The sequence below is a fragment of the Silene latifolia genome, chromosome 2, assembly GCF_048544455.1.
Source record: "Silene latifolia isolate original U9 population chromosome 2, ASM4854445v1, whole genome shotgun sequence".
Taxonomy (NCBI): Eukaryota; Viridiplantae; Streptophyta; class Magnoliopsida; order Caryophyllales; family Caryophyllaceae; genus Silene; species Silene latifolia.
The window spans coordinates 25,207,569-25,218,492 of record NC_133527.1 but is presented as its reverse complement, the minus strand read 5'-3'; the positions used below and the strand labels follow the sequence as shown (position 1 = coordinate 25,218,492).

Sequence of the window (10,924 nt, the reverse complement as noted above, 5' to 3'; positions counted from 1 at the left end):
GGATACAATCTAAATATTTGATGCCCACTAAACACCTTAACTATAGTAGTAGTATACTCCCTCCGTTCCGGTCAATTATCGTTCTTTGTTTTTGGCCCAAAGACCAAGGAAAGAGGGAGAGCCCAATTACTAAATGACAAGTATAAGAGACAAGAGGCTTATGAATGTTTTTGTATATATTCAAAGAAGTACAAACATGAGTATATATACTAATACAAGGTGAGAGCAATGAACATCTAACCCTAAGCTAAAGCAGCCGTGCAAGGCTTGGAGAACAAGAAAGAAAAGATACAATTACCTAAACTAATTATACACAAGATAAGAGAAAGATATGAACAAATAATATAAGATATTAACAATATATAGTTAGGTAATATTATTATTCTCTACACGCCCCCGCAAGACGGATGGTCGTAGAGTGAGTCCGATCTTGGATAAGAGAAAATGATGACGAGTACGAGGAAACGGCTTAGTAAGCACGTCAGCGAGATGATCATCGCCCGAGATATGACAGACACGAAGAGCACCACGATTGACCAATTCACGAACAAAATGAAACGAGAGTGCCACATGCTTCATACGGGAGTGAAAAATGGGATTGATAGAGTAGTTCGTGACACCTAAGTTATCACAGTAAATAACAGGACAGTCAGGCAAGGAAATGCCGAGTTCATCAATGAGAGAACGAACCCAACAAATTTCTGCCGTGGTGTCAGCTATGGCACGAAATTCCGCCTCAGTAGAAGAGAGAGCTAGAGAGCGTTGCTTCTTCGAGGACCACGAAATTGGAGTGCGACCAAGGTAAACAACATAGCCAGTGGTAGAGACATAATTATCCGTATCACGGGCCCAATCAGCGTCACAAAAGGCATGTAAAGAGAGAGGAGAATGGCGATGTAAAAGAATACCAGAAATAAGAGAACCATTTAGATAACGCAACAAGTGTTTCAGAACATCCCAGTGTGCATCACGAGGAGCTTGCATGAATTGGGCTAACTTGTTAACGGTGAAAGCAATGTTAGGCCGTGTTAAAGACAGGTACTGAAGACTACCAACAGCTGCGCGATAGTCAGTGGCATTAGCAATAGGAGAACCAGTTTTCAAGGTTAGAACGGGCTCTTTGGCCATTGGAGTAGGCATGGGCTTCGAGTCTAGCATATTGTACCGAGCTAAAAAATCATGAATATACTTGGTTTGGGTAAGGAGAAGGCCGTGGGAATGAGGGCAGGCTTCAATGCCAAGGAAATAGGAGAGAAGGCCGAGGTCTTTTAGGGAAAAACGGGTGGATAAGCTATCAATGAAGGTTTGTAAATAGGTAGGGGAAGGTCCTGTGACGATGATATCATCGACATAGACTAATAGGTAAACAGTAGTTGAATTTGTATGAAGAAGGAAAAGGGATGGGTCAGCAATAGAAGCATTAAAACCGTAAGTGAGGAGGTATTGTTTGAGCTCGGTATAACAGGCTCGAGGAGCCTGCTTTAGACCGTAGATCGCTTTCTTGAGTTTGCAGATATAGGTGGGGTGAGAGGGGTCGACAAAACCGGTGGGTTGGGACATGTAAACGGTTTCAGAGAGGTGTCCTTGAAGGAAGGCGTTGTTGACATCGAGGTGACGAAGAGGCCAGTTTCGGCTTGTAGCAAGGGACAGTATGAGACGGATTGTGGTGGGTTTAACAACAGGGCTAAAAGTTTCAGAGTAATCAACACCGGGTCTTTGATGAAAACCTTTTGCAACTAATCGGGCTTTTTACTTTTGGATAGAGTTGTCGGGGTTATATTTGACTCGGAAAACCCATTTGGAACCAACGAGATTAACACCAGGAAAAGAAGGAACAAGAGTCCATGTATCATTTCGAGTTAATGCGGTATACTCATCAATCATAGCATCATGCCAGTGCTTGTGGGCTAAGGCCTGTTTTGTAGTTGTAGGAAGAGAGTGAGGATTGGTTAAAATGGTTGACTTAGCATACTTAGGATTGGGTTTGGTGATGTTATTTGTGAGTCGGGTAATAACTGTACATGAGGGAGAAGGTGGAGGAGGGGGTGGAGGTGGAGGAGGGGGGGTGCTGGGGGAACCAGTAGAGGAGGGAGTAGTGGGATTGGTGTTTGATGGAGGGGTAGTAGTGACCGTGGCAGGGGAGCTGTCGGGAGTTGAGGCAGGGGTTGTGGAAGGGAAGGCATTGGCGGTGGGAGTGGTAGGTTCAGCAGGGGTGGTAAGGGGACCAGGGAGGATGACAGGAAGAGGGATATCACACCACTGGTTGGACGAAAAGGGAGGGGAGACATCAGTTTTGGTGAGAGTAGTGTAAAGGAAGATTGTTTCAACAAATTTGACATGACGGGATGTGTATATACGATGCGTGAGAGGATCAAGACAATGATAGGCACTTTGGGTGGCAGAATATCCTATAAAAACACAAGGTAAGGAGCGAGGAGCAAGTTTTTGTGGAGAATAAGGTCGGAGCCATGGGTAACAAAGGCAGCCGAAGCTACGAAGCTTATCGTAATTAGGTGATGAGTTGAACAGAGTGAGGAAGGGGGACTTATGCGACAAGGTGGGAGTGGGCAGTCGGTTTATGAGGTACACGGCTGTGGTGAGGCCATGAGACCAGAATTTAAGAGGCAATTGGGCGTGGGACAGGAGAGCAAGACCTGTCTCAACAATGTGGCGATGTCGACGTTCGGCGAAGCCGTTGTGTTCAGGAGTATATGGAGGAGTGGTAAGGTGTGTGATGCCGTTGGATAGGAGAGAAGGGGTAAGCTTAATGTACTCACCACCATTGTCAGAATATAATTGAAGAATTGGACGATTGAAAAACTTTTCGACAAGAGCTTGAAATCGTTGAAAAACAAGGGCAGTGTCGGATTTATTTTTAAGCGGATAAAACCATATGTATTTAGAGAAGTGATCGACAAAAATGACATAGTACTTAAAATTATCATGAGAGTATAGAGGCGCAGTCCAAACATCAGTATAAATAAGATCCAAAGGACCCGTAGAGGTAAGTGTAGAAACATGAAAGGGAAGCTTATGACTTTTATTGATTTGGCATGCATTACAATTGGATAAATAATTGGAATTGAAATTAAGTGCAAACTTGCTATTAAGAAACTTAAAAATTGCTAAAGATGGATGCCCAAGACGATGGTTCCAAGTCATTGCAGGGGTGGTGATGCCAAGATGAAGACGAGGTAAGGGTGGAGTCCATTCATAGATGCCGTGATAATGGGTTCCTTGGAGAAGAGTCGTGCCCTTTGCTAGTGCCTTAACAATAAAAGAAGAGGAGGAAAATTCAAAGGAGACATTATTATCACGGCAAAGTTGCGAGATTGATAAGACATTACGAGAAATTTTGGGAACATATAAAACATTAGTAAATAATAATGATTGAGAGGGTAAAGAAATAGAGAAAGAGCCTATACTTGAGATTGGGAGCGAGGAGCCATCGCCTCTAATGAGGTCATCGACACCATCATAGGGATTGTGAAGGGCAAGGTTGGTGAGGTCATTGGTCACATGGTGAGTGGCGCCACTGTCAAGAAGCCAAGACCGTGGAGGAGCAGCATCTTGCGTGGTGGCTGTGTGGACTTGAGGAGATTTGGTGGCAGTGGCACGAGAAGAGAAGGGGGGAAGAACAATATCAGGGTGTTGCTTCTTGAAGTTGCGGCATTGGGAGAGGAAGTGACCCAAAAAACCACAATATTGGCAGCGACCTTTGAAATTGGAGGGGGGAGAGGCAGTAGGTGTGGGGTTGGGAAGGAGACCAGGTGTGGTGTTAGGGCGAGGTGTGAAACGGGCAGAATTGGGACGGTAGGATGTGGCGTGGACAGAGGCAGGAAAGGCAGTGGTATTGGTAGAGTCGAGTTGAGTTTTGAAGGTGAGGTCATGGTGGATGAGTTTTTCATGTAGGGCTTCAAAGGTTATGGGGGTGTCACGGGCATGAACCGCATCAATAACCGGTTTGTAAGTGCCATAGTCGAGACCGCGAAGAACCTTTGCAGTGATGTCCTCTTGGTCCATGGGTTTTCCTAGCATGGCAAGTTCATCAGTACAGCTTTTGATGGACTGCATATACTCAGAGACAGTTTGGGTAGTTTTGGATAGTGAGTTAAGGCGGTCTTTGATTTGGAGAAGGTGACCACGGGATGGATTGGCGTAGGTTTTGGCCAAGATATCCCACGCTTCTTGGGATGTCTTAGCACAGTTGAAAAGAGGTGTAAGGGTGGGTTCAAGAGTAGCAAGTAGGGCACCAAGAATAAGACGATCTTGGCGTTTTCAGGTGGTAAGGGCAGGGTTAGGTGTGGACTTGTTGTCGACCACAACGGTGGCAGTAGGGGCAGGGTGGGTTCCGTCTACAAACTTGAGTAAGTCATAGCTGAAAAGGATTAATTCAATTTGGTTTTTCCAAGAGGGGTAATAGGATGGGTTAAGTTTGGAGCAATTGGAGAAATTCACAAGAATAAGGGGATTGGTGGGATCATTGGGATTGGGAATTTGGTTGTTGGTATTGGCCATGTCGAAGAAGAGAGGTTAGGGACAACGAAAAAAAAAATTGATCGGTTTAGCTCGATACCATATAAGAGACAAGAGGCTTATGAATGTTTTTGTATATATTCAAAGAAGTACAAACATGAGTATATATACTAATACAAGGTAAGAGCAATGAACATCTAACCCTAAGCTAAAGCAGCCGTGCAAGGCTTGGAGAACAAGAAAGAAAAGATACAATTACCTAAACTAATTATACACAAGATAAGAGAAAGATATGAACAAATAATATAAGATATTAACAATATATAGTTAGGTAATATTATTATTCTCTACAACAAGTGGAGCAAATTGAGTGTGAATGATCAAATTGTTCATTAAGTTCATTCTTAAAATAGAAAGGACAACAACTCACTGAAACACCAATATGAAAAAGAACAACAAATGAGCGGGACAGAGGGAGTACTTCGTATATAATAGGCGTACAAATATCTACATTTATCTTTGGCCTTTGCATATACTCTATTCATTTCGGTCATTTGTTTACCATTAAACAAAGAGCAAGTAAAGGGAAAAGATCATTTATGATGATTGTTAATGGATGACAAATAGAAATAAATGTGTATGATCAGATAACTTATGCAAAACTTGGCTAATATAAAAAGATAAGCAAATAAACGAGACGCCTTAAAATGAAATAGGTAAAAATAACCGGAACGGAGGATTATATGGATAGATAGAGGGTTCATATTTCTTAATGCATGCTTACTAACCTTACCTGTATTAAAATTGATAAAATACCTATCATAAGTTACTGCATTATTTACAAATAAAACATTACAAAAAGGCCCGTGCATCGCACGGGCATTAAATCTAGTATATATATAAAGGAGAGTTTTTTCGAGCGATTCTAGAGCGTCCACATCATCAAAAATTAATTTAGGAAAGTTTCATAAATAATAATTTTCACATAAAAAATAAAGTGGAGAATCTTTTAATTATTATAATATCTATATTTCCTATTTTATATTCATGAGAAGTTTTTAATTTTTTATATAAAAACTTTGATATTTTATTTGGCAAAAAAATGTTGTTATAAAAATTATGAAGATAATATAATTAGATTCGTGGTAAAAAATGCTTTCATTAGAGTATAGATTTCATATCATTTCCACATATGAATATTAAAGAAGGTGTACTTCTTTTAATAACATTGAAAAACAATGTTAGTGTGGTGATTATAATACATATAAATTATATAATTGTCCCACATCGAAAGATTAAAATAAGGTGGGTGATCCTATGATTATAAATAAGAATCATCATTGAAACCTATATACCAACTAAAAACTTTTTGAGTCTCTTAAGTATTATTTTTTAGAGCTCTTAAGAGTTTATATCATTATTTTCACAATATGATATATACATATTTTTTCTATATTATGTATTATATTCAAGTGATGTTTATAATATTTATTAGGGTTATTTCATAAGAATAATCCAAACTAAGCCTCTTCTTCTTATATTAATCCATGCTATTGTTTAACTCAGAAAAATCCAAACTATTACATCATTTATCTTACATTGAACTCTTGGATTGGAAACCTATTCAGCCGGTTCCCTCTTTTTTTTTTTGGTGCTTAAGAGGGGCCAAGCCCCAGTACAATAAGAGAAATTAAACACGAACTAAACGTGGAAATGCTACGCCTAGAGCATCCTCACGAAGGATAGTACGAAGACCATCGAGAGGTTCTTCTAAATAGGTAACGGTTGTGCTTGCGTTGATCCCTTCGTTAGCGAGCCAATCAGCTGCTCTATTCGCTTCGCGGAACACATGATGGAATTTAACTAACCACCCATTAAGCTTGATTAGGTCGTGACATCGTTGAACGAGTGGCCGAAGGCTGCTACTTAGTAATTGTTCATGTTGGACAAAATCCACACAGGATGAATTATCCATGTGGACAATGAGCTTCCTTATACCCAGCTCTCGAGCTCTTTCAAGTCCAACCACAAGGGCTCGCATCTCAGCCCGCATCGAGTTGCATACACCACAAGAGAGGAGAAAAGCGTAAACAAAATTACCCGTCTCATCGCGAATAATTCCACCACAGCCAGCAGGACCGGGGTTTCCCTTCGAGGCCCCGTCCATATTTAGAAGACACCAGCCGTGAGGTGGTGTTTCCCAACGGATAAAGCGCTCCTCGTGGGTCGTGCCGGGTATAGGTATGAAAATGTCGAAAGGGTCAAATGCCTTACGCGAAATTTCAAACTGATGGCGGAGGAAAGGGATAGGATCAGTCGGGTTATCAGCTCCTCTTCCGAACGTAATGTTATTTCGCCACCGCCAAATCCACCAGCAGGTTATCGCAAACTTCATTGACCAATTATGTGAGGCGAGAGGGATTGCGTTACTTGCGTTTTTCGAAATCCAACTTGTGAATGGCATCGTATAGAAAGTGTCAGTAGTAGCACATTCCTCCAGTAAACTCCAAAGCTCTCTAGAGTATGGGCAATTCCGTAAAAGATGATCCGTTGATTCATCATCCTCGAGGCACCTAGGACAAATGGGATCGTCATGAATACCCCTTCGCATCCGATTATAATTAGTCATTAGGCGGCGATGTGCTGCGAGCCAAATGAACATTCGGATTCTTTGTTGGACTGGAAGTTTCCAAATAACATGCCATGCGACTGGTTCGATTTCAGGTTCCATTTCTGCCGTTTTAATTAGAGTTAGGGCTGATTTGATGGAAAATTTACCGCTAGAAGAAGCATTCCAGTATAGAGAATCGTCTAAGTCTGGTTCGGGTGATAGATAATAGGCAGCTATCTTTAGGAGGTCTTCTCGCGCAAGATAATTCGAAAACTCCTCCCACTTCCAGCCTGTTTCCTCGTTCCACATATCAGCAACAGTAACCCCGATAATAGTTTCCGGGATAGGCAAAATAACTCTGTCAGAAAGACAACTCGGGTCGACCCATGAATGATCCCAGAACAGCGTTTTTCGTCCGTTACCCACTGCCGTAGTACTGCCTTTATTGATTATTTTTGCCTGCGAAGAAATACCGGCCCACACATTTGACATGTTCGGTTTTGGTTGGAACATGTCGACATCACAGCGTCCTTGGCAATATTTCGCTCTCAAAACTCGAGCCCATAATGTTTGTGGTTCTGATAAGACTCGCCAACCTAGCTTGGTAAGAAAAGCTGCATTAGATTGACGGGAAGATCGTATGCCTAGACCCCCCCATAGATTTTGGTTTTTGTACCATATCCCATGAAATCAAATGAATCTTTTTTTGATTCTCATTACCACCCCATAAGAACCTCCATGTTTTTCTGTCAATGGAGTCGCACACCGACCGAGGAATTTTCGCCGTTTGCATACTGTAATTCGCTAGAGTGGTGAGAGACGATTGAACCAAAGTATTCCGACCTGCAAGCGATAGATATTTGTTTTACCATCCAGCTAGCCGTCTATTGAGCTTCTCCTTTAGATGGGCAAAGGTTGCCTTCGTAACTCGTCCGTTAATTGTAGGCATTCCCAGGTAGGTTCCCAAATCATTTATCATTTCGAAACCGAGGATGCTTGTTACCTCCTCTATATCCGTGTTAGCTGTGTTCGAAGAGAAGAAAATGCGTGATTTTGCTACACTGACTTTTTCTCCTGATGCTGCGCAATAATTGTCAAGGATATATTTGATGACATGGGCCTGATCCGCTCGAGCCTCCGCAAAGAGGACCATATCGTCTGCGAAAAAAAAGATTGGAAATACGAGGGACGTTTTTGCAAATAGGTATGGGTTTCCAATCGTCCCCTTGCACTCGAATATAAATAGCTTGTTGAAGTTTTTCTAAACACATGACAAATAGGTATGAAGAAAGGGGATCACCTTGGCGAACTCCTCGAGTTGGTTTAAAGGGCGCGGTTGGTTCACCATTCCACAGTATTTGCATAGACGGAGAAGTTACGCACTCCATGATTGTGTCAACCATAAGGCCAGGGAAGCACATATCTTTTAATGTATTGTATATAAAGCTCCATTTCAGACGATCATATGCTTTCTCCAAATCTATTTTAATAGCCATATATCCTATTTTACCTTTCTTCTTTCGCATGGTATGAATTGCCTCTTGAAAAATCACTATATTATCAGTGATTTGACGACCGGGGACGAAACCGCTTTGGATCTCAGAAATAAGTCTTGGGAGGACTTTCTTAATTCGGTTCGCAATAGTCTTACTTATAATTTTGTAAGCGACATTACATAGACTAATTGGACGTAATTGTGAAATATGCTCCGGTGCATTAACCTTTGGAATCAAGACGATATGTGTACTGTTTAATCCGTCCGGAAAACCCTTGCCTTCCAAAGCCTTCATAACCATATTATAGACATCATGTTTAACAGTAGACCAATGCTTTTGGTAGAATAAAGCCTGAAATCCGTCGGGGCCGGGGGCTTTAAGAGAGCCCATATTAAAAATAACATTATCAATTTCCGCCGGCGAATAGTTCCTCGACAGTTTATCCCATTGTTCATTGGAGAATTCCTGAAACAGGTCATAGGGAATATCTGCATCCTCCCTCTCCGGGGTATCGTCTGTATATAATCGCTTAAAGAACTCGATTACCATCTCCTTAATTTCGTTGATATCCTCTACCCACTGGCCATCATCGTTCTTCAACATATTGATACGATTACGCCACCGTCGTACTAAGGTACTAACCTGAAAATAGGAGGTGTTGCGATCTCCGTCGCGAATCAATTCTGGATTTCTGGTACCATAGTAGCTCTTCTCGTTCCAAGATATCGTCTAGTTCCTTTCTCAAACGTGACTCGAGTTTAATGAGATGGTTCTGTCTATGAGCCGAAAGTTCACGCTGGCAACCTTCAATACGAGCCAACAATTCTCTTTTTTTTTCGAAAAATATTGCCAAATACATCTTCATTCCACCGCTGTAATTTGGACGATAAGTCTGATAATTGTGAGACTAAAGTATCTCCCGTCTTCCAGTTGGAAACTATAAACTCAGATAAATTCTCATGGGTCATCCAAGCTTCTTGGAAACGAAAAGGACGTTGGACGGAGCTTAGTGGCGCAAAACCATTTGGAGAGATAAGTAAAGGGCAATGATCAAATTGGAATGCAGGGAGGTGACGAACACTAGCATCACTAAATTGAGTGCTCCATTCACTATTACATAAGGCTCTATCGAGGCGGTCACTCTGACGAGTTGTAGCAGAGTTTCCGTGGGCCCAAGTATGAGCCGGACCAGAAAATTCCAATTCAATAAGTTGACAGTTTTCTATCCAATTGTTAAAGAAGGCGCATCGACGAGCCATATTTTGATCTCCTCCGTGTCTTTCATTCAAAGAACGTGTCTCGTTGTAGTCACCAGCTAACATCCAAGGATGTCCATTAGAGCGAGCAAATTGTTCAAGTTCAGTCCATAATTCCATCCGGTTAGAGGGGTTCGGGCTTGCATAAACAGCCGAGAAAAACCATGGTAAATCTCCATTACGTGAAACTTCGACAGTAATATATTGTGAATGTTCCTTCACAGGTGTGACAGTGACAAACTCAGATCGCCAATAGAGCCATATACCTCCACTAAACCCATTGGCATCAACACGAGAATGGCCGGTGTAGCCAATAATTTTTTGAATTTTCAGAGCATGCTCGCCATTCATGTGAGTCTCGATGAGTGCAATAATTGACGGCTTGTAAACCTTAACTACTTCTTTCAGTGCATTAATTTTATTCTTATTTCCCGTCCCTTGTATATTCCATACCATACAGGTAATGGGGGACGAATTTGGTGACAAAGCAGGTATTCGATCCGACATATGGAAAGGTGCATAAAGTAAATTTGTTAGATAAGCTCGACTTACTATCGATAGCACTTGATTAATGTTCCATGGTATCGACATCTCCAGCTGGAGAATCGATGGGTCCTCCTGGATTGATTTGAAGTTGAGATCCATTATCGGACATTCCCGTACCATCACCCCCATATAAGGTGCGAGAATCTCCTTCCATACTGATATCGATATCGTCTGTGATGGTGGAATCATCTCGAACCGAGGATGTTAAGGGAGGTAACGGATTTGTGGGAGCTTGAGGTCTAAGTAGGATATGTGGGGATCCATTCTGTTCAGTTGTAGTCAGAATAGAAGATGAATTTTTTGTAGTCGTTGGTACAGGGGAGTAGCTTTTGGGTGGATTAATTGGTGTAATCTTTGGAATATTAGAAATATCGTGTAGAATATTGGGGGAATAATTTGGAATGATCATGTTACTGGTAGATGGATTATTTTTGGTAATTGGAGCGGATTTTGTGGAGCGGAGATTGGGACGAGATTGGGAAGGATTTTTGCTAGCTTGTCTATTATGGAAATTAGTCCTCTGATTATTTTTGGCATTA

At 41.6% G+C, this 10,924-nt stretch overlaps 1 protein-coding gene across 1 annotated transcript; it reads right to left on the bottom strand.

Moving 5' to 3' along the window:
- Nucleotides 1-9,389: 9,389 nt before the first annotated feature.
- On the bottom strand, nt 9,390-10,295 carry LOC141637509 (uncharacterized). The gene has a single exon (XM_074446987.1). It carries the CDS (start codon nt 10,293-10,295, stop codon nt 9,390-9,392), a length of 906 nt encoding a protein of 301 aa, XP_074303088.1.
- Nucleotides 10,296-10,924: the final 629 nt, after the last annotated feature.